Genomic DNA, 25,029 nt, shown 5'->3' with positions numbered 1-25,029 from the left:
TTCAAACCCATACCCCACTTGATACTAACTCCAGCCAATCTTTTAAAATGTATTTATTATAGGTACTTATATAGCGCTGTCAATTTATGCAGAGCTTTTACATATTTTTTATATGTTCACAGCAGTCGCTGCCCTCAAGGAAATCAAAAAAGAGAGAAAACCTATTCAAGGAGCTTACAATCTAAGGTCCCTAACTCACATTCATAGATACACATACTAGGGCCAATTAACCTTCCATCATGTCATTGGAGTGTGGGAAGAAATCCACGCTGCCAGGCAGAAGTGCTGACCACTTTGCCACTGCGCGGCTGTAGAGTGGGGAAGAGTTACATTTTTTTACCTGCCTGTGATCTCTTGGCCCCACGCAGACTCTTCACCAAACATTCTTTTTTTCTGTGTATGTGCATTCTTTTAAAAAAAAAATAAATAAATAAAATTGATATAAATCTTTCCTCTAGTTTGTAGACGCGATAACTTTTGCGCAAACCAATCAAAATACGCTTATTGGGATTTTTTTTTACCAAGGATATGTTGCAGAATACAAATTGGCCTGAAAGGATGAAAAAATTAGATTTTTTTTGGGAATGTCATATAGCAGAAAGTGAAAAATATATTTTTTTTTTCAAAATTGTCGCTCTTTTTTTGTTTATAGCGCAATAAATAAAAATCGCACAGGTGATCAAATACCACCAAAAGAAAGCCCTTTTTGTGGGATATTGGACCAATGTATCTATGGGTTTGATTTATTAAAACTGGAGGGTGCAAAATATGGCGCAGTTGGGCATGGTAGCCAATCAGCTTCTAACTTCAAGAGAAACTGCAGTCTGCTCACATAATTTGTCATAAAAACATATTTGCCATTCTGAAGCTTCAACGTCACATGACGGCGCAATTGTCAGTTAAAGTAACGCAGTGCCGAATCGCAAAAAATGGCCTGGTCATTAAGTGGGTAAAACCTCCTGGGGCTGAAGTGGTTAAAAATCTACTTTTTTTTTTTTTATATTGAGGTGATTTATTTTATCTTTCAGAAGCAATCCAAAATGATGCAGCGCTCCCTCCCGTGGCCTGGCATCGGTCGGTGTATCAAGGTAGGAACTGTCTCTATCTGCCTTTGTCTAATCTTTGCAGATAAAGAACAAATATAAATACAATTCTCCCCAGAGTATATATACAGTCTATATCTATCCAAACATTGTCAGTATTATTTATCTTTACGCCTTTTTATTGGGGATCCCAATCATCTGTTGTACACCAGGCTAGCAGCCGCAGCGCTGTAAGATACCAAGGAGCCGGATCGACATAAAGAGGAGCTCCAGGCTCCTTCAGAGAAAAAATAAAAGTCAACAACTACTAATACTGTAGCTGCTGACTTTTTATTATTAGGACACTTACCTGACCACGAATCTAGTGATGTCTTCACCCGAACCAAATGTTTTAGGCATTCACTCAGCTGTCACAAACAATCCTGTATTTTACCTAATACATTTTGTTCCTATGATCGTCAGCTCCATCTAGTGGCCATGGTTCAGGGTTTTCCTGATTGAGGTATTTCAGGAGAGTACCACATTACGGCCACTAGATGGCGCTGAAGGAAATTAATGCATTAGTCAAAATACAGCGCTGTAAGGTGCCAAGGAGCCGGATCGACATAAAGAGGAGCTCCGGGCTCATTCAGAAAAAAATGTAAAAGTCAGCAACTACTCATACTGTAGCTGCCGACTTTTATTATAAGGGCACTTACCTGACCACGAATCTAGTGATGTCTTCACCCCAGCTGATTTTTTAAACAGCCCCCAGGGTGCTGCCGCCATTTAATGTAAGAGAAACCAGCAGTTAAACCTTGCGGCTCCACAGCCAGTTCCCTACTGCGCATGTGCAAAGCGCGCTGCGCTTCGTGAGTGGCTTGGCGGCAGGGGAAAGAGGGGGGCCAAACTTATTGGTGATTTCGCCATGCCAAGATCAGCTGGAAGAGGGAGCAGCTACCTGTCAAAACCAGGTACCCACTCCCCTATCCTCCTCGAAAGGTACCCAAGGAGGCGGGGGGGGGGGGGTGGGTGGGAGAGGAGGCAAAGAAGTGGAGCTCCGCTTTAAGCTGGCCTTTCAGTGTACAATTTTTAAACAATTTCCTTTAGGCCTCTTTCACACGGGCGCACCGCCCGACGGAGTCCATTCTGCTCAGCAGGGGATCGATTCGCCGATCCCCGCTGAGCAGGCGGATGACAGCTCCGTCTCCGCTCTGTGTGCAGAGACAGAGCTGTCAGATCCCCGCTGTCCTCTATGGGGAGATCAGATGAGAACGAACCGCCTGTCCGTTCTCATCCGATCCCATCCAATCCGATCCTCCAGATGGATGGAAAATAGGGTTTCTATCCGTCTGAATTTCACGGACCGGATCGGAGAGCAGCGGGTGTCAGCGGACATCCGCTTCCCCATAGGGATGCATGGAACATCCGATCAGGTCCGTCTGAAAAACTGACAGGCGGATCGGATCGCCCGTGTGAAAGGGGCCTTAGCTGTGTAGTGCAAGGGCCCACCTGATTGGATACAAGTTTTGACCTCATATTATATTGTTCTTGGTAAAATCTAAAGGAAAATTGTACAAGAAAGTTGTATAACGTATGGCCAGCCTAAAGCCGGCTTTATATCAATAGACTTTTGTTCAAACGTTCGGAACAATCGTTCGTCAGAGCATTCAATCTTGCCATCATTGAGTCAACTAATTTTGTTTGAAAGACCTTAAAAATTAAATTAAAGCTAAAAATTAAAATTTTTTATAATGGTGATCCCAATCATTTGTTGTACGCCAGACTGGCAGCAGCAGCGCTGGACCGACTAAAGCTGACCATACACCAGAAGACTAAAAGTGGTTCTAAAGGTCCAAGATTTTTACCTTCATGCATTATGCATGAAGGTAAAAAAACCTTTTGTGTGCTGCTCCCCCCCCCCCAGCTCCCCTAATACTTACCTGAGCCACATCACAATCCAGCAATGTGCATGAGAGCCTCGGCTCTCCAGGAACTCTCACTCCTCATTGGCTGAGGCAGCAATAGGAGCCGTTGGCTCCTACTGCTGTCAATCACAGTCAGTGAACCAATAAGGAGAGAGAGGGGCGGAGCCGAGCCACGACTCTGTGAGTGATTAGACACCCAGAGCAGCAGCTCGGGAGCGTGCCTGCAGAGGTGCCCCAAGAGCCACCTGCTTGCTCTGGGGGCACTCAGCAGGGGGGATGGGCCAGGAGCGCCATGGGGGGATCCGAGAATAGAAGGATCCGGGCTGCTGTGTGGAAAACCACTGCACAGATCAGGTAAGTATGACTTTTTTTTTTTCTTTAATGGGAACCTTTAATATTACTTTAAAAAGGAGTCCTAGGTAAAAAAAAAGACACAGCTGGGATCTATTTATAACATTTTGCTGTGCAAATGTTTTAAGCATTCACTCAGCTGTCACAAACAATCCTGTATTTTGCCTAATACATTTTGCTCCTATGATCGTCGGCTCCATCTAGTGGCCATGGTTCAGGGTCTTCCTGATTGAGGTATTTCAGGAGAGTACCACATTATGGCCACTAGATGGCGCTGATGGAAATAAATTCATTATTCAAAATACAGGATTATTCATGACAGCTGAGCGAATGCTTAAGACGAAACATGGAGAATTTTTTTTTTTTTTTTTTAATACAAAGACTCCAATTGCGTTATGGAAGGAAACAGAGAAACAGCGCCAAGCGTTTTCTAGTGATTATAAAATTGTAATATGTTGGTTATTTTGTCTTTCCGCACAGGTGTGGCGATCTGATGTTCGTTTTGCCCACGCACGTCTTATCTGTTCATTTGATTGTGAGTATGACTGCTTCTGTTCTGGATTAAGAACTTCTTTTGCCAAGCATCCATTTTTTAGACCCCGAGGGGGTGAGGTTTAACCTCATGGGTGGGGCTTCTCCAAATATGGTAATAGGAGGTTTTTATTTTCCCCAGTCCTCTACTCCAGGGATCTATTGTCCTTGCTGGGCACATACATACATACAATAAATGAGATTACTGACTTGGCAGCAGTGGTGATTAAATGGCCACGCCACATAGAAGCCATTTAACAGACACCAACATTGGTCAAACTTTATTTGCAGTGATCACAGCTTTATAAGAGGTTATTGAGCATAACATTCTATACGCTATTTATAAATGTTTTTTTACATTTTCGACACAGGGGAGAAGAAATTGAACCTTTGTCACCCTTTTATTGCTGTCAGTGTGCCTGTTGGGGAGATTTACCTTCACTTCCTTTCCCAGTTACTGGGTGTCACAAGAACAAGAAGTGATGGGATATCTGTCTGATGGGGGCAGGGAAAAGCAGCAGAAGTACATTTATTTAGTAGAGTGGAGTAGCTTATCGCTTCCTATCTTGGTGACAGCTGTGCTCATTTTTTGTCCTGGTGTCACTGGGACAGGAAGTGATAGTAAATCTCCCCAATGGGGACACAGCATTAAAAACCTGGGCGATATTTTGAATCCTACCTGCAGCATAGAAAACTAAAAAACTTTCACCTTGAGTTAGGCTCTCAGTTCATCATTAATGCTAAGGAATGTGTCAGTGTTATATATACTGGTATTTATTACGTCTTCAGAAGTTCACTATACTTGGTCTAAGAATGTCTAAGGCTTGGCTCACATCGCTACGTGTTGGGAGTGCGTGCAAAATCACATGAACTGCCATCATGCAGAGAAAGGCACTTCACTTTAGCAAAAGCATGAGGGTGCCATTAATTTTTAAAGGAACCCCCAGGCATTTGCAAACGCATGTGTGCCAATTGGCATGGTGCAACAGCACAATGTGGTTTGGTGCGGTGCGTTTTTCACAGGCTTCTTTTCCGCATTTCTCATGCGTAGGCAGGGGCTGACTGGCAACTTTCGGTCCAGGGGGGCAAGTAAAATCCAGAGGTCCATGGTGCAGCAACTCGACCCCCCTCCTACTCTCCCTCTACCTGACCTCCTTCCGACCCCCATTCCAGGCTATAGCTCCACTCCAGGTACTCTTTATCCACCAGCCAAATCCGGGTTCCCGACCTGGCCAGCAGGGGGCGGTTGGGGGGAGCTCAGACAGCTCTGGTGAGGCTGGTCGGGGGAGAGTCTCCAGTAGGGCATGGAACCGGCCTCTGCTCAGACACAGTTTACACCATTAATGCTGGGGGGGGGGGGGAAGGGGAGCTGCGCTCTATCCTTGTCTTCAACCCGCACTCAGTAGGTCAGCAGCAGGGATTTTTTACCTCTCTTCACCAGGAATAATTTAGGCAATTGCCCCCCTGCCCCCTGGCCCAGTCCTCCCCTGTGCATAGGGAAGTCTGTTGAAATGAATGGGCATCCCTACATACAACTTGTGGGAAGGTGCTGAAAACATGCGGAAAAAAAAAAACACCTGCTTGCCAGGGCACGCCTTAACCAGTTCTGGACCGGAAGGATTTGCCCCCTTAATGACCAGGCCATTTTTTGCGATACGGCACTGCGTTACTTTAACTGACAATTGCGCGGTCGTGCGACGCTGTACCCAAAATTAAATGTATGTCCTTTTTTTTCTTTTTCATTTGGTGGTATTTGATCACCTGTGCGATTTTTATTTTTTGCGCTATAAACAAAAATTGCGACAATTCTGGAAAAAAAAAACTGTATTTTTCACTTTCTGCTATATAACATTCCCAAAAAATAAAATAAAAATCAATATTTATTAGCCTTTTAGGCCAATTTGTTTTCTGCTACATATTTTTGGTAAAAAAAAAATCGCAATATTGATTGGTTTGCGCAAAAGTTATCGCGTCTACAATACAAACTAGGGGAAAGATTTATGTCATTTTTTTTTAGCGGGACTGCGACATTGCGGCGGACAGATTAGACCCCTAACTGACATTTTTGATAATTTGGGGGGATCAGTGACATTACTACAGTAATCAGTGTTAAATATATGCACTGTTACTGTAATAATGACAATGGCAGGAAAGGGGATAACCCAGGGGTGATCAAAGGGTTAAGTATGAGTTTAGGGGGTGTTTTCTAACTGTATGGGGGAGGGACTTGTGAAATGATCATAGAGACCTGTGATCCTATATAGAAGGATCACATTCACTCTGTGATCATTTCAGAGAGAAGAACGGTCGCCTGTGTTTACAACAGCTGACCATACTTCTTTCTCAGCGGGGAGCGATCGCGGGTCCCCGGCGCCAATCGGAGCTGATGAGCTGGGGCGGGGGCGGGCCGGTCCCATGGATCAGCATCCCCGCTGCCTAGTGGAGGCGGGAGTACGCTCGCCCCCCCAGCACCACTCCCGCGAACCAATGTACCAGTACGTCGATTCACGCAGCTGAGCCAGCCTGCTGCAGTATACATGCGGTGATTGGTCAGCAAGTGGTTAAACCCTGGTTCACATCAGTACGATTTGTCATGTGATTTAATAGTTCCAAATCGCATGAAAAGCCGCACCCCATTGTCAGCAATGGAACCATTCAAATTGCAGCGACTCATGCCACAGTGACTTTGAAAAAGTTTCTGATTTTTTTTTTTTTTTTTTACTATTTCATTGCGATTTGCATAGACTTCTGTTAAACGAAGTTGCAAGCCGCAATTAAATCGGATGTGCAAATATCGCACTGATCTGCGGATTTGAAATCGCACTGAAGTAGAGTTCTGTAAACCAAGTGCCAGGCCTTGTTTGCACCTGTAACAGTGTTCACCACTTTCTGAAGAATGGTCTGGGGTTGATGGCTTTTCTGTGGCAGGTGGCTACAAGATGATATACAGTACAGTGTCTTGAAAAAGTATTCACACCCCTTGAAATTTTCCCAATTTTGTCATGTTACAACCAAAATCATAAATGTATTTTATTGGGATTTTATGTGACAGACCAACACAAAGTGGCACATAATTGTGAAGTAGAAGGAAAATGATAAATGGTTTTCAAATTTTTTTACAGATAAATATGTGAAAAGTGTGGTGTGCATTTGTATTTACCCCCCTTTACTCTGATACCCCTAACTAAAATCTAGTGGAGCCAATTATCTTCATAACTCACCTAATTAGTAAACAGAATCCACCTGTGTGTAATTTAATCTCAGTATAAATACAGCTGTTCTGTGAAGCCCTTTTTTGTTAGAGAACCTTAGTGAACAAACTGCATCATGAAGGCCAAGGAACACACCAGACAGGTCAGGGATAAAGTTATGGAGACGTTTAAAGCAGGGTTAGGTTATAAAAAAATATCCCAAGCTTTGAACATCTCACGGAGCGCTGTTCAATCCATCATCTGAAAATGGAAAGAGTATGGCACAACTGCAAACTGTAACGCTCCGGCGTTTATTTGTGTGGTGTGGATTTGCAGCTGCGGAAGTTACACTCAGTAGTCATGTAGAGATGTGTTGAACTACCATATCCAACTCTCAAGACTCATCATTGTGCATCAGCCTGTCTCAGCAAGCACATACACAAACACAGATACTCATTAAAGATGTTCCTGGAGTGATATGTTTATATGTGAAAGTATAGAGGTGATACTGAGGGGACAGGCGTGGATAGTGATAGCAATGGTAAGAGGTAACAGATGGTGATAGTAAGCACTTAGGATAGCACTCATGTACAGGTAACAGGTGGTAGTGAAGAGCAGATGAAGTGTACAGGAGATGCTAGGCTAGTGCAGTGACAAGATGGTAATAGGCTCAAGAGCTTGCAATCTAAGTAGCGGTGCAGATGTTAGATGTAACAGTATAGTTCTTAGAGTAGCAATAGTCTTTAGTAAGCAGAGTAGTAGTGAAAGTAGATTAGGAAGGTATTCCCCTGTGGGGTACTTATCACTGGTAGGTTTGTAAGGAGAGGGTTCCGGCGGTGAGGTAATGATCTTGTAGCGAGATACAAGATGTTGTAGCAAGTCTTCGGTCAATCCAGGTATTAGGGAATAGCTGGAGGATTCGGCAGCGTTAGGTAATGCTGTAGCAAGCGGTTTGCACGAACACATGTGAGTGAATGCCGGCGGTTGAAATAGCCGCTCAGAGCGGCACTCACTGATGAGGTCATGGAATTTAAAGGGACAGGTACTAGATGCGTTCCACCTATCTATATGGTGGAACGTAATGTACAAATAATAGGCTGGAAGGGTACCGCAGGTACCAGGATCTTACACAAACCTACCAAGACATGGCCGTCCACCTAAACTGACAGGCCGGGCAAGGAGAGCATTAATCAGAGAATCAGCCAAGAGGCCCATGGTAACTCTGGAGGAGTTGCAGAGATCTACAGCTCAGGTGGAAGAATCTGTCCACAGGACAACTATTAGTCGTTCAATCCACAAATCTGACCCTTATGGAAGAGTGACAAGAAGAAAGCCATTGTTATAGGAAAGCCATAATAAGTCTTTTTGTAGTTTGCGAGAAGCTGTGTGGTTGACACAGCAAACATGTGGAAGAAGGTGCTCTGGTCAGAGACCAAAGTTGAACTTTTTGGCCTAAAAGCAAAATGCTATGTGTGTAGCAGAAAACTAGCACTGCACATCACCCTGAACACACCATCCCCACCGTGAAACATGGTGGTGGCAGCATCATGTTGTGGAGATGCTTTTCTTCAGAAGAAAACCTGTTAGAGTCTGCAAAAGACTTGAGACTGGGGCTGAGGTTCACCTTCCAGCAGGACAACGACCCTAAACATACAGTCAGAGCTACAATGGAATGGTTTAGATCAAAGCATATTTATGTGTTCGAATGGTCCAGTCACAGTCCAGACCTAAATCCAATTGAGAATCTGTGACAAGACTTGAAAATTGCTGTTCACAGACGCTCTTCTTTCAATCTGACAGAGCTTGAGCTATTTTGCAAAGAAGAATGGGCAAAAATGTCCCTCTCTAGATGTGCAAAGCTGGTAGAGACATCCCCAAAAAGACTTGCAGCTGTAATTGCATGGAAAGGCAGTTCTACAAAGTATTGAATCAGGGGGGTGAATACAAATGTACACCACACTTTTCACATATTTATTTGGAAACAATTTTGGAAACCATTTATCATTTTTTTTCCACTTCACAATTATGTGCCACTTTGTGTTGGTCTATCACATAAAATCCCAATAAAATACTGTACATTTACCTTTTTGATTGTAACATGACAAAATGTGGAAAATTTCAAGGGGTATGAATACTTTTTCAAGGCACTGTACTTCTGCCTGGATGTTGTAGCAGAACCACAATGCAACAACGGGGTCGGTTGCAGTGTGGCCACATTCATTTGTGCAGGTCGCATTGGCGGCAATATATATGACCTGTAGTATGATTTGTGACGCACTGCGACTACAGCAGTGTAAACCAGCGTGTCATCCTGCAGCTGGGTGGTCACGAGCCAGGAAAATCATAGTTCAACCCCCTATTTTTACTGCCCATTTAAATGCGACCCAAATCTTCTGTTCTGGCCCTTGCTGTCTCTTACCTTATTACCAGACAGCAAAATTACAATAAATAGTAAGAATGGGTGATCATTGAGGGGGGGGGGGGGCTAGGCTGCAGAAATCTGCCATCATCCTCCCAAACTGTTCCTCGTGGGTTGGACTTGAGCTGTTGTAAATGGGCGTACTCTCCTAACAACCAATAAGAATTAATCTTTTGAAATCAGAAAAAGTACCCGTGATTGTTTTAATTCTTCCTGTTGACTTTCAGAAATTAAGCTCGGGTTGTGGCGCTCAGGGCCCTGGTTTAATCATATTCTTTCCCTTGGCAGATTCGCACAAACACCTCGGCCTGATCGCGCTTGTTGCGTTGCTGGTGGTCTTCACTCTGACGTTATTCTGCTTCCTCGCCTTCCGCAGGATATGGAAGATATTCACAGGTAAGAGAACAATCTAGCTTGTCGCATTCCTGACATGCACGGAATGTAGACCAGTTAAACAATACTGGATGACCTCCCGGGAGAATTTGTAACACAGGTTACCTGGTTTATTTAGTGTTTATTTCTGCTTTTTATGGATAAGTTTAAGCCGGACTGGCGGGTTGAAAGAATTTTAACAATGTGTACTTTGTGCACTCCTTTCATTGTTTATGGCAGTTCTGTTTTGCTTGTTCCTGTATACTACCTCTTGGCTGCCCGTGTAGATGGTAGTAGGTTCATAAGGCCACATGAGAGACTAAAGGGAAAGAATTGCGCCATACCACATAGGGCGAGGTTTCTATTATGTAAGCGTGCCCCAGGCCAATTTTTTTTATTCGATAGGTACCCCGCCTGTTAGGGACAGCACTAGTGATAGGGAAAGGTTCCTGATGAGGAGGGAAAGTGTAGAGTCGCAACTCCTTTGGACATCTTCCCATTTGGGGCACTGGACAGCCAGGCCGCATTCCGCTTTCCTAACAGATGCTGTCAACCCGGCTGAAATCTGTCATCTTCACATTTTTGGGATTCGTGAGTGGACCCGGTTGGGCAGGCATCCCTCCCAGTTGTGGTGAACTGTCGTTGCTGTACTTCAATACAAGTTTCCTATAGTGCTTGTCCGTGTGAGTTACTGCCGCTGCACATGCTGCACCCCACCTACACATGCATTGGGTAATCTTGGGCGCAGCAGCATGTTTCAGTGGGCCGGGTACAAAAAGTGACACCTTGCCCCCAATGAAATCAAGACTAAGAGACAGAGTAAGCAGTGCCTTATGGCGCTTTTCCACTACATGGAACCGAACGGTTCGGCTCGCTTTTGTGCTTTTCCACTGCTGGTACCGCATGGTATGGTGTAGGAACGGTTTGGTACGGTACGGCGGCGCTTTTCCACTGCATGGAACCGAACGGTACGGCTCTCAAAAACAGTACCACCTCGATTGTGGTACCCGGTACCATATCCAACAATCCTTTGCATGCAGTCACTACTAGCCACTGATTGGTCAGAGAATCCCACCCACCCCGTTGTTATCCCACCCACTTAACTTTAGTACTACTTTAGTGGAAAAGCAAACCATACCGTACCGTACCGAACCGTTCCAACACCGTACCATGCGATACCAGCAGTGGAAAAGCAAACCGGGCCAAGCAGGGCCGAGTAGAGCCGAGCCGGTACTTTCAGTGGAAAAGTGCCATTATATGATCTCAGACTGTACATACAGAGGGTCAAGACACAAGAGAACCTAGGCATAGAAGAGCATTTCTTTTTTTCCTGCGGAATTTTGGACAAAGAATAAATCATTTACAGCTTAGGCACAATCAACCTTTTTAGATGTCCCCTATAAGATAGTATATCTTCACTCTCTGAGTTCAGATCTACTTTAAATATTCCCTGCATGTGTTTGAAATGTGTATATACTGTAGCTACTAGAATTGAGCAGCCCTTTTAGTTGGGGGCAAAATTTTGCTCTATGACCCCGCAAGTTCTAATCATACTAACAAATGTGTGTTTATCCTCTGCACAGCTCCACTTTGGAGAAGAACCATCCTGCTTGTGTATTCTCCAGATTCCTCAGAATATAAGACTCTCATCTGTGCCTTTGCTGACTTTCTTCAAAGCATCCTTGGCTGCGAGGTCATCTTGGATATGTGGGATATGAACACGGTTAGCCAGATTGGGATGTTACCCTGGTTTTATCAAAAGAGAGAGCTAGTGAGTCAAAGGAAAGGCAAAGTGATGATTGTGTGGACCACACGGACTAAGTCTATGTATCAGCAGTGGAGGAACCGCCAGCTGAACAGTTTTGCGTGGAAAGACCCAGCTAACTTGTTTGGAGCTGCAATGTCTTGCCTAAGTAAAGATCTGGGAGGAGAAGAGGAGAGCGGAAAGTTGAAGGAGTACTCCATAGTCTACTTTGAAGGCCTTTGTGAAAAGAAAGACATTCCTAAAAACCTGAGGAAGATCTCAAAGTATCGTCTTTTTAAGGACCTCTACAGACTGGTCATCAAGCTGCAGGACACTACTTGCCTAGCTTCTCAATGCCTGATCAAGGCAGTTGCCAAGTACCTCATGAAAAAGCTAATTCGCTTGGAAGAGAGCCAGGACCTACAAAACCACATAGAACTTTGTAAGAAAAGACTATATGAAGAGGTGAGCACTGAGAAGAACAAGATGGAGTCAACAGGCCTTTGAGCCCTCAGGAATTATCTCATTTTTATTCTTGGAAACTAGACCTTCTCTCTAAAGGCCCGTACACACAAGTCGAAATTCGGCCGGGAATTTTCGTCCGACGACCGATCTTCCGATTTTCGGCTTGTTAGTATGGTGCTCTCGACAACCGACTCCAACTTTTCGGCCGAAAAAATTCTGGTGTGCAGGCTATAAAATTTTTGTCCGCCGTCAAAAGACGTCCGATTTTCGTGCAGTCAGTACAAATTTCGACGGGGAAAAATCTTATCAGCAAGACTGGGCATGCTCAGAGATGAAAGAACACAAATAAAGCAATCCAACACATGACATCACTTCTGAAGTAGAATTTTGTCGGGCGACAAATTTGTGTGCAGTCTAGAGCACATTCCAACCAACAAAACACCACTCTGGACAAAAAACGAACGACCGGTCGGCGGAAATTCGTTGCGTGTGTACGAAGCTTTAGTGTTATAGGGGGACACGTATTCCTTGGGAATGGATTGACATCTGTCAACTTTGGAAGGACTGTATTAAAAATCCATTTCACAGAAGACTGTAATTTCCTTTTTTTTAAAGGGGAAGTCATTGTTTTGAATCACTTGCTGGCCTCCGATATGCATCAGGGACGTTTGTGGCAGTTTCCCTGCAATAATTTCTGTGTCCACTCCTTCTCAGACATCCCCTTTTGTGACTTGGTCAGTTATAAAAGTGGTTTAGAGAATCCATCAGGTGTGCTCTGTAATTGCTCTGGAAGTTGGGTGCAGGGCTTGACAAATTTGCCTGAAATCTAGCAGCCAGCTAAAAAAGTTAGGAGCCAGTTTTTTTTTTTTTTAACAAACAACCAAGCTTTATTTCCAAAAAAAATAACATACTAAATTTACACATAAAGACGACTAGAAGCCCACTCTCCTCTATAGGGCAATCGGATGGAAATAGACTGTCTGTCTGTTTCCATCCGATGCCATCTGATCTGATCCACGGGATGGATAGAAAATAGAACCACCATCTGTCTGTTTTTGGCGGAGACGATCAGATGGTGGCATTTTACCGCTCCATAGAAGAGACTGAAGGGTCCAATCAGGTCTGCCTGAAAAACTCACAGGCGGACCTGATCAGACAGCCCATGTGAAAGGGGCCTTCGGCTGTGTGGCTGTGGCATGGCGATGAGGAAAAAAAAAATATATATATATATATATATATATATATATATATATATATATAATTTTTTTTTTTTTTTTTATAATAATTGAAAAAAAAAAGAAAAATAATTATTATTATTTTTTTTTAATATATAAAAAAAAAAAATAATAATAATAACCCCACTCCCTGTCCACTTACCTTTGCCACTCCCTGTCCACTTACCTTTAAGCAAAGGTAAGTGGACAGGGAGATGAAGCCTGCAAAAACTTCCCTCTCATCTCCTCTTGGGAAGGTGATGGGCAGGCATTGAGGACAGGCAGGGGAAACAGAGCCATTAGTGACTGCTTGTCAAACTCCCGGCCACCACAAGAGGGCGCCAGTTACCCGTTCTCTCACTGAAGAAGGCCGAAAAGCCACAGCCTCAATTATCGGATGGCGCGGTAGTCCGTGCACTCGGGGTGTGGGTGGGGGGGGGGGCGCAAAAGGGACAGGACACCTCCTGCAGTGCACCCCAGGCACCAGGTCGCTAATTCTAGTTGCCAATGTGACCTGGCGCCCGGGGTTTGTCGAGCCCTGGTTGGGTGTACCTGAAATTGTGGTTGGAATATCTCACCATGGAAGTCCATGCATGGGGGCTCAACCTGTGGCCCTCCAGCCTTTCATAAGGGAATTGCAAGACTGACAGTAACAAGCATGACTCCCAAAAGCTGAGGCATGATGGGAGTTGTAGTTCCACAACAGCTGGAGGGCCATAGGTTGAGCACTCAAGGGCTATTAGAAGCCAGCATCTGATTCTGCTTGTCAACAACCATACTGAATGTAAAATTCTCTGGCATTTAATGTGAAGATTGACAGGGTGCACATAGTGAACAAAAGATAAGCCTTGAAGGAACCAAAAATATGTATAATTGTCATGTAAAGTGTGAAGCCATGTGATTTAGTGATATATTTCTTAAAGGGCAACTATCATTAAAAACTTTGATATCAAGCTTGTATCTTTAAAATATAATCTTTGCGTTATTACATGTATGATTAATGATCTGCGGTGGAACTCTTTTGACAGAGAGGTTCAGACATGGCATTTCCTGCTGTCTCCTGAATGCCTGTTTTTTTTTTTTTTTTGACAGCCGAACAGACTAATAGGGAACACCAAGCCACAACTGTGAAAATAGAAGGGAAAACACAAGGGGGCACCAGATTAAGTGCAATATAAAATTACTTTGGTTTATTAAAAAATGACAATGGGCAACATTTAAAAAAAAACCAAGGTGATTTTAATACTGCGTTTACTCTGGCGCCCCCTTGTGTTTTCCATTCTATTTCCACAGAGTCTCGCCTTCGTTCTAAGGGATGCTGCCGTTGTTTCAATTGCCTGTTTTTATTAAATCATATATACACTATTTTGCCCAAAAAACTGGGATGCCTGCCTTTACATGGATACATTAACTTTAACCACTTTCAGACCGGAGGATTTTGCTGCTTAATGACCCGAACCTATTTTGCGATTCGGCACTGCGTAAATTTACCGGACAATTGCGCGGTCGTGCGACACTGTACCCAATGGAAATTGATGTCTTTTTTTCCCCCACAAATAGCGCTTTCTTTTGGTGGTATTTGATTACCTGTGTGATTTTTTATTTTTTTTATTTTTTTCTCTATAAACAAAAAAAGAGCGACAATTTTGAAAAAAAAAAAAAAAAAATTTTTTTTCACATTCTGCTATATAACATTCCCCCCAAAAAATGTAAAAATCTAATTTTTTTAACATTTTAGGCCAATTTGTTTTCTGCTACATATTTTTGGTAAAAAAAAATCGCAATAAGCGTATTTTGATTGGTTTGCGCAAAAGCTGTTGCGTTTACTAACTACGGCAAAGATTTATGTAATTTTTATTTTTTTATTTATTTTTTTTTACTAGTAATGGTGGCGATCTGCAAATTTTTTTTATTTTTTTGCGGGACTGCGACATTGCGGCAGACAGATCGGACCCCTAACTGACATTTTTGGGGGGACCAGTGACATTACTACAGTAATCAGTGCTAAACAAATGCACTGTTACTGTAATAATGCCATTGGCAGGGAAGGGGTTAATACTATGGGTGATCAAGGGGTTAAATGTAAGCCTAGGGGAGTGATTCTAACTGTGGGGGGGTTGGGCTTGTGAGATGACCATAGAGACATGCGATCCTATATAGCAGGATCGCATGGTCTCTGTGATCATCTCAGGAAGAAGGACAGATGGCTGTGTTTACATCAGCCGTCCGTCCTTCTCTGTCAGTGGGGAGAGATCGCTGGTGTCAGGTGGCCATGGGAGCCGCCTGACACTCGCGCCAACTTTCCCGTTGACGAGCGGGGGCGGGAGTGCGCCGCCAGCGGCACACGCTCGCCCCCTAGCTCCTCCCAGGCTAGCGCCGTACATGTACGGGACTTTGCCTGGGAAAGCCAGCCTGCAGCAGTACATCTGCGGCGGCTGGTCATTATGTGGTTAATGGCATCCCAGTCTTAGTCCGTAGGGTTCAATATTGAGTTGTCCCACCCTTTGCTGCTATAACAGCTTCAACTCTTCTGGGAAGGCTGTCCACAAGATTTAGGAGTGTGTCTATGGGGATGTTTGACCATTCTTCCTGAATTGGGTTGTGGTCAGGACTCTGTGCAGGCCAGTCAAGTTCCTCCACCCCAAAGTCGCTCATCCATGTCTTTATGGACCTTGTTTTGTGCACTGGTGCGAAGTCATGTTGGAACAGGAAGGGGCCATCCCCAAACTGTTCCCACAAAGTTGGGAGCACGAAATTGTCCAAAATGTCTTGGTATACTGACGCCTTAAGAGTTCCCTTCACTGAAAAGAATATTACTGGAATAGAAAGAGTATTCTAGATTTCTTCAGCACAATGTGAGCCTAGCATTTGGCTTATGGTTGCAACAGGGCCCCATTGCTTTTAATATGTCATGTTCAGTAACATCTTGTGTACACCCCTGTCTGGCTACCTTTGCAGAGGTAATAAAATGTCTCAACTGCCTATTTTTACTGCCCCCCCCCCCCAACCACACGTGTAAACTAATGCCCCGTACACACTTGCAGATTATCTGCAGACTTTTGTCTGCAGACTTACCAAAACCATATAATATGAGGTCAAACCTAAACACTTTCAATTTGTATGCAATCCGGCAGGCCCTTGCACTACATAGAAAAGGTAAGTCTGCAGACAAAAGTCTTCAGATAATCTGCATGTGTGTATGGGGCATAAGCCTAAGGGCTCTTTCACACGGGCGCTCCGCTGTTTTTCTCCGCTGCGGGACTTTTTTTTTTTCACGGAGCGGATGGCATTTGTGTCATCCGCTCCGTATGTCCGTATATCATCCCATCCGTTTGCGGATGATATACGGACATAATGTAAGTCTATGGGCATTGCGGATGTCAGCGGATGACACCGCTGACATCCGATTTTCCTTCCTTTCCGTTTTTTGAACGGTGGAAAAATAGGGTTCTGTTCCGTTCCAAAAAACGGAACAGAACTGAAAGGAAGAAAATCGGATGTCAGCGGATGGTATTCCGCTGACATCCGCAATGCCATTGACTTACATTATGTCCGTAAATCATCTGCAAAAAGTAGGATGATTTGCGGACATACGGAAAGCCCGTGTGAAAGGGCCCTAAGAAATATTTTAATATCTCTTAACCACGTCTAATAGCCAGTGTAACAATTTAATTATTGCCATCTGACAGTTGTTATTTAGCACTACTGCTGTGAACACCTGATCTAATTTGTGGACTTCGAACCAAGGCAAGATCCTCAAGCAGCTGGTCAACAGGTTTGTCTGTTTGCTCATGTCCTGGATAGAGGACTCTCTACTTGACTTAAATCTGACATTCAGTTCATTTATTTATTAATTTCAGGCACTTATATACCGAAGACAATTTACCTAGCGCTTCAGGTACTGTACATTTTGGATTATTTTTGCTATCACTGTACCATTCTCATATCCTCACATTGTTCAAAATCTGCTTTTAAAACTCCTGGCACAATAGCTATCAAAATCCAGTAAAGCCTCGTACACACGCAACGATTGTTGGCCGACCGATCGGCCGTCTTTTGTCCAGTGTTGTTGTGTGGGTTGAAATGTGCTCTAGACTGCACACAAATTATTTCGGCCAACAACAACCAACTTCAGAAGTGATGTCATGTGATGGCTAACTTTCCGTGTGTTTTTTCTTCTCTGAGCATGCCCAGTCTTGCTCATCAGATTTTTGTCTGCCGAAATCTGTACTGACTGACGAACCACCTGCCGTTCTGTTGACGGCCAACAAAAATTTTATAGCCTGCACACCAGATTTTTTTCGCAGTCGGTTGTCGGAAGCATCATACTAACAAGCCGACAATCGGACGTTGGCCGAAAATTCACGGCCAACAATCGTTGCGTGTGTACGAGGCTTTAATCAAACTGTAGTAAGCAGATCAGCCATAGAATATTATGGTGAGTAGCTATCAATGGCATTGAAATAAAGAGAAAACTCCAGTGTAATCTTAAGATTACATGAACAGATCATGATTATATTGTATGGTTCTAATTTATTGTGTGAGTGCCTACATCTAAGGATGACCATAGAGTTTTTATTTTTTTTTATTAGCTAGAGGGCCTGATTGGCGAGAGCCACTGAAAGTTTTCCAACAGTCCTGTTTACCTGAAGTCGATCGTTCAGTCGAACTTCTGTGAAATAAGGAATGGCCATAAATGGATTGAAATTCATCTGGTCCTAGCTGAATCGGTCACATTTTGATCTATCCATGACCAGCTTTACTGGACACAGTACTCTTACACTGCCTCCATGTCAAATCTCAATCCAAATAAGCACTGCTGACCGGCTCCAAGAGCCCAGGGTACTCCCTTAGGCCCCTTTCACACAGGCGGACCGTTCAGATCCGCCTGTCCGTTTTTTTGGCGGATCTGAACGGTCCCCCCATGCATCTCTATGGGGCATCGGATGTCAGTGGAGACATGTCCGCTGACACCCGATCCGACCCGATCCGTCAAATCTGGACGGATGGAAACCCTATTTTCCATCCGTCCAGCGGATCGGATGGGATCGGATGAGAACGGACCGACGGTCCCTTCCCATCCGATTCCCCCATAGAGATCTATGGGGCTGTGACAGCTGTCATTCTCCTGCTCAGCGGGGGATAGGCGGTTCGATCCCCCACTGAGAAAAGCGGAGTCCGTTTGACGGACATCCTGTGTGAAAGGAGCCTTAAAGTAGACCTGTCCTTTGTATGTAATAAGCAATGTAACAGGTACACTTTACAAAAGAGAACAAAAGCAGGCTTTATTTATGTTCCCCATCCCTCCCTGCCAATGTGAAATTTACATGGGGCTAGCCACACTCGTCCTGCTCTCACGTGATGGAAATGGCAATGTGGCACTTGGACACCATGAACTTAATTGTGGGGAAAGCAAGGGGAGTGTCATGTGTTACCACATAGCTGGAGTACCAGGTATTGCTCAGGCAGAGGAGAGAATTGCATCCTTACAGTCCCATCCTCCTAGGATGATTTTGTACTTTGCCCATACTAGGTAAAATAACAGGTTCACTCTACAGGTGGGACTATAGAAGCCTGTCCCGTACCTTGGTCGGAGAGCTGAGTTGAGGAGAGCGCTTCTACTTGCGGCTTTGGTCAGAGTACCCCTGAGTGTAGGAACAGGGGCACAGGGCACTCAGGTAGCAGTGGTCTCTGGACTGTAGTTAGCAACCTGCAAGAAAGCACTCGGGAACAGGACCTTGAAAACTTGGAACAGAGACTTCGAGGCCACACAGTCAGAGGTAGATACAAGTACCAGTTGAGATCAAGGACGTGGTCAGTTGGCAAGCCAGGGTCAGCACAGATGGACAGCCAGGATGAAGTCAGTAGCCAGTCCAGAGTCATACACAAGTAGCAGGAGTAAGTGTAGTCAAACAGTAGGCCAAGGTTAATACCAGGAAGACAGCAGAGCATGGTCAGAGGCAAGCTGAGGTCAGAGTCCAGAATGCACAAAGCAAAGTCAGGAGCAGGCCAGGTCAGCAACGGGATATCAGACAACAGGAGTAGGAACGCAGGAGCTGCATATTGTAAAGAACTTTTCAATCAGATGGCTAGATGGACTCCATACGAATATTCGGGGACACACACGAGGGTAGAGTCAAAGGATGTTCGCTTATTTTAGGAAATGTCCCGAGCATATATACAGTTAGAATAACAGAGGTTGATTTCGCGATAAGGGGTTTGGTTTCAATATGATTCACGATCACATGATACTTTTTTTGGCATACTACACAAGTTTAAACTGTTCCAATAACAGACTAGAACGATCAAGATGTTCCTATGTACAACTATTTCTGCAGAGTCAGAAATATTTGAACAAACAAGATGTTATGACTATAAGTGCCGGTTCACACTAGGGCGACCTGTGAGGCGACCTGGTCGCCTCACAGGTCGCCGCAGGTCGCCTCCCATAGGGAAGCTACGGACCCGTTCTAATAGGAGCGACACAAGTCGCTCCGACCTAGAAAAAGGGTCCGGAGCTTCTTTGGGGCGACCCGGGGGTGACCGCCATAGACTTCAATGTTATGAAGTCCGTGGCGGCCGCTCCGAGGTCGTGGCGCGCTGCTCGCACCGCGACCTCGGAGGTCGCCACCCAAAGTAGCGTCGCTGCAATGTGAACCGGCGCTAAATGAAGCACACTTGCAGGAATATTAGAGAAGAATGAAAACACCATTAACCCTTCAATCCCCTCTTTATCATGAATATGATAAATCCCATTAAATCACTTGGGCAACAGACTTGTCCAAGCCTGATCATCAGCCTTTTTAATCATTCTATTAATCCCTTCTCTTGATAGTGCATACCAAATAACAACTATACAGGACAAGTATAACCAAAAAAATAACACAGACAGCAAGTGGGTAGAAAAGGTTCCCACCACCTCACTTCCTGTGGGTGACCACCCTGTAAACACATCATACCATGAATGGTGGGTATCCTGTGACAACTGAGTGGTGGCTGCTGCAAGTTTGCCCCTCATAATGGTTGTTTTTACAATTGCCTGATGTACATCTATAATTGGACCTATGGGCAGTGAAAAATCCCCTTTTGGGAGTGCATGGGCTTATTTGTTTTGTCATAGTCCTCAAAACACACAGGCCTGAATGGGCCTAATGCCCCATACACACGTGCAGATTATCTGCAGACTTTTGTCTGTAGACTTACCAAAACCATATAATATGAGGTCAAACCTAAACACTTTCAATTTGTATGCAATCCGGCAGGCCATTGCACTACATAGAAAAGGTAAGTCTGCAGACAAAAGTCTGCAGATAATCGACACGTGTGTATGGGGCATAAGAGCCCATTACACAGGGGCGACACGACTTGCTGGGGCGACCTGTGAAGTCGCGGTGCACAGTGTGCACCGCGACCTCGGCGGGACATGCAAAAACTTCATATAATTGAAGTCAATGCAAGTCGCCTCCAGGTCGCCCCAAAGTAGTACAGGACCCTTTTTCTAAGTCGGAGCGACTTGTGTCGCTCCTATTATAACGGGTCCTGTGCTAATCAATGGCAGGCGACCCACCGCGACTTGTCAGGCGACCAAGTCGCCTGACAAGTCACGCTAGTGTGAATGGGGTCTAAGTCCTCTGGATGATACCTCCATGTTGGCAGAAAGATCAACAAAATCAAAAGACTAAAGCCCCGTACACACACGCAGATCGTCGTCATACAAATGTTCGTCTTTTCTCCCCAGGATGTCGGTGTCTGTTGAAAAGTGCAAAGACAGAACAAGGACAGCACAAGAATTTTGTCTGCAGACTTCAGCTGACTGCAGAAGTGATGTCATGTAATGGTTAACTTTCCCTGTGTTTTTTATTTTCTGAGCATGCCCAGTCTTGCAAATCTGCGGTCTGTCGGCCGAATTCTGTACTGACAGGCGAACAATCGTCCGTTCTGGTGTCCGCAGACAAAAATTTTCATGTTTGCAAGAAAGACTTTTGTCCGCGGATTGTGCGCAGACATCTGTCGGAGGCACCATACTAACACGCGTACAATCGGCAGATCTTTCGTCCGCCGACGTTTGTATGCCGACGATCGGTACGTGTGTACGGGCCTTTAGTCCACACAGTGCTTTCCCAGAAATCTGGGGAGACAGAAGCCAGGACATCTTCTGTATCCTCTTTCGGCTTGTCTGGTACTTTAAAGCGGAGTTCCACCCTGGGAATTTTTTTTAAATAAAAATACCCCCGGGACAGTCAGGGCTAGTGGATTCCACAATGGCTAGCCTCTGATCTGTCCCGGGTCGCACTTACCTGCAAGAAGAAATACTTACCTTGAAAATGTATTGTCCAGCGCTGCCATCTCAGGTGTGGGCAGCTTGAAGCCAGCGCGATCCTCTTCTGTGTTCTCTTCCGTCTTCTTCGGTCCCACGATGCACTGCACCGGCCCCGCCGTCACTTCCGGTGCCACAGCGTCATCCCTGCACAGCATTTGGGCATGCCCAGAAGCTGTTTAGCAAGGTATGACGGCACTTGCACCAGAACTGACGTCGGGGCCGGTGCAGGCGCATTGATTCTTGGGAGCGATGACGTTCAGCTCCCAGGAATCATTGCAAAGCCAGGAAGTGACGACTCTCCGTGGCCGCCGAGGGGAGGAAGAGGAAGTAAGGTAAGTATATTTTCTTCTAAACAAGGTATGTAAAAAAAAAAAAAAAAATTGCGATTATCCATTTGTTTTTCATGGATCCTTCGGGGACTCTGTTCAGTCAGGACTGCTGTTCTGGTCACTACGATCACCGTCTGTGGTCCAAAGGGGAATCCAGATCCCTTGACCTTATTTAGTTGTCTTACAACGACTACATCTCCAGGTTGGAAAGGGTGTGTTGGTTTCTGTGAAGGAAATGGAAAACAGACACATCACCGTAGATGCCATTCAAAGTCCGAATCAACCTAGTACAATAACGTGCTTGAAATTCACCGGTCATGATTACAAGAGGACCTTTTGCCCAAGGTGTTGGAAATGTTTTTTTTTGGAAAAAAAAAAAAAGGAAATGGTTTCCCCATTAAAATTCAATTCATTTTTTCATTTTTGGCAGGTGTCATCCTTATTTCTGCTAATACTCTAATACTGCTGGAATAGTGTCTTCCCAATTGTTTAAAAGTCCCTCCTGTTACAATTTTATCCTTGATCGTCCTGTTCATTCTTTCCACTATACCCGAACTCTGAGAATGATATGGAATGTGAAAATTCCACTGAATCTGCAAGAATTTTACAAATTCCCGGCAGACCTCGGAGACAAATGCTGGCCCATTATCAGCAATCACTAGGGGACAACCCCACCTAGGGATTAATTATTTCCTTAACCATGACTTTTAACATTCTGTTTGGGAAACAGATTAAAAAATAACTATGATCACATTGTTATTCATTAGATTAATTACCCCGCACATATTGCAATGATATATGTGTAGTCATATCATGGGGTGACCTTGCCAGTTATTACTAATGTCTCATCCCAGTACATTCCTTTTATGAGAAAGAGCATATCGTTCTCTCACTTTCTTTTAACTTATTTCCCTGCTTAACCGGTTGCCGACTGCGCACAGTATATTTACTGCGGCAGTCAGCCCCGGCCAGGCAGAGTGACGTAGATCTACGTCGCTCGCCTGTCACTGGGATTTGAGCCAATAGCAGGCGAGCGCTCGCCCGCTGAGGCGCGCGCCCGCCTCGGCTCGTTCAGGGAGGAATGCGGGCGTGTGACCGGCGGACCCGATGTCCGCCGGTCACACTACGATCGTCGGTACAGCGGGAGAAAGGCAGAGCGGCTTATGTAAACAAGCTGCCTGTCATTCTCCCCTGTGTAAAAATGGAGATCAGACGGTTCTACTATGTAGAACCGTTGATCTCTGTTCTTACACCAGTAGCCATGTCCCACTACAGTTAGAATCACGCCCCTAGGACACACTTAACCCCTCCCTGTCCAATACAGTTAACCCCTTCCCTGCCAGGGTAGGCAGTAGCACTGATTACTGCAGTAATGTCACTGGTAACCCCAAAAGTGTCAAAAATGTCAGTCAAGGGTCCGATCTGTCCGCCGCAATGTCGCAGTACCGCAAAAAAAATTGCAGATCGCCGCCATTACTCGTTAAAAAAAAAAACACCAAAAATGACAAAAATCTTTCCCTTTGTTAGTAAACGCGATAACTTTTGCGCAAACCAATCAAAATATGCTTTTTCCGATTTTTTTTTTTTTTTACCAAACATATGTAGCATAAAACAATTTGGCCGAAAATGTTAAAAAAATTTGATTTTTACATTTTTTGGGGGGGAATTTCATATAAAAAAAGTGAAAAATATTGTTATTTTTACAAAAATTACGCTTTTTTTTTGTTTATAGCGCATGATCAAAAATCGCACAGGTGATCAAATACCACCAAAAGAAAGCTCTGTTTGTGGGGAAAAAAGGAAGTGAAATTTGTTTAGGTACAGCGTCGCACGACCGCGCAATTGTCCGTTAAAGTCACGCAGTAAAAAAATCGCAAAAAACCCCGTGGTCAGGAAGGGGGTAAAATCTTCCGGGGCTTAAGTGGTAAAGGTAATTTTACCTCCCTAAAATTTGCTTTCCTTCCAACTCTTATGTTCTACTCAGTGTACATGACTTATAAACACAGAGGCACTATGTTTGGAGATCTCTGATCATACTGTCATAAGGGGGTTGCAAGGGTGGTAGGGCAAGAAAACAGGGCTGTGTAAGGACAGCCTTCTTTGCTGTTTTATCAGCCAGGGCATTGCCCCTGGAGACAAAATCTCTCCCAAGTGTATCATAGTTGCCAACATTTAAAAAAAATTTCCAGGGACATTTTGCAGCACAGCTATCAATTACTTATCACACCCACTTCCCTGAAGCTCCGCCCAATCTGCATAATTAATCTCGCCTATTTATCAGATTATATAGTTTACTCAATATAGAGAATTGGAGGAAATTAAAAAGGGAATTTCAAACTTAAGGGCACAGTAGCAGAGTTGGAATAATTCTCCCATTCAGCTGCACTACTTCTGCGTCATATTTATGGGCAGCCTGATTAACAGGCACTTCCAGGGACAATATAAATTACCTGGGACAGGCTCCTATTTGCAGGGACTGTCCCAGGGCAAAAAGGTTGAAAAGTTCAAGGGGGCCGAATACTTTCGCAAGGCACTGTGTATAACATTCCCAAAAAAAAAAAATTTAAAAATCAAAATCTTTTAACATTTTAGGCCAATTCGTTTTCTGCTACATATTTTTGGTAAAAAAAAAATCGCAATAAGCGTATTTTGATTGGTTTGCGCAAAAATTATCGCGTTTACTAACTACGGGAAAGATTTATGTCATTTTTATTGTTTATTTTTTTTTACTAGTAATGGCGGCGATCTACGATTTTTTGCGGGGCTGCGACATTGCGGCGGACAGATCGGACCCCTAACTGACATTTTTGACACTTCTGGGGGGACCAGTGACATTACTACAGTAATCAGTGCTATAAATATGCACTGTTACTGTACTAATGACACTGGCAGGGAAGAGGTTAACACTGTTGGTGATCAAGGGGTTAAATGTATGCCTCATGCTTACTGACGTGTGTGGGAGAGGGGGGTTGTTCTGTGAACCAGACAGAGATCGCAGGTTCAGCTATGCTGAATCCTGTATCTCTCCCTGTCTGTCACTGAGAAGATCCGCCTGCTGTGTTTACATAAGCAGGCGGATCTTCTCACACTTTCCCTGACGATCGGGGAAGAGAGGCGGTGATCGCCGCCTCTCCTCCTCCAGC

The 25,029-nt window shown here is 44.4% G+C and overlaps 1 protein-coding gene across 1 annotated transcript in view; it reads left to right on the top strand.

The window, feature by feature from the left end:
- Positions 1 to 12,111, top strand: part of IL17RE (interleukin 17 receptor E) — a 121,203-nt gene extending 109,092 nt beyond the window's left edge. The window contains exons 13-16 of the mRNA XM_082265784.1: positions 1,029 to 1,088; positions 3,782 to 3,836; positions 9,731 to 9,838; positions 11,398 to 12,111. Of these exons, the coding sequence (XP_082121910.1) occupies positions 1,029 to 1,088; positions 3,782 to 3,836; positions 9,731 to 9,838; positions 11,398 to 12,065 (891 nt within the window). The 3' untranslated portion in view covers positions 12,066 to 12,111. The remainder of the gene's footprint in view (positions 1 to 1,028; positions 1,089 to 3,781; positions 3,837 to 9,730; positions 9,839 to 11,397) is intronic.
- The last annotated feature ends 12,918 nt before the right edge of the window (positions 12,112 to 25,029 follow it).

The sequence above is a fragment of the Pelophylax lessonae genome, assembly GCF_965119305.1.
Source record: "Pelophylax lessonae genome assembly, chromosome: 8".
Taxonomy (NCBI): Eukaryota; Metazoa; Chordata; class Amphibia; order Anura; family Ranidae; genus Pelophylax; species Pelophylax lessonae.
The sequence above is the reverse complement of the archived record's forward strand: the minus strand, read 5'-3'. Positions and strand labels throughout refer to the sequence as shown.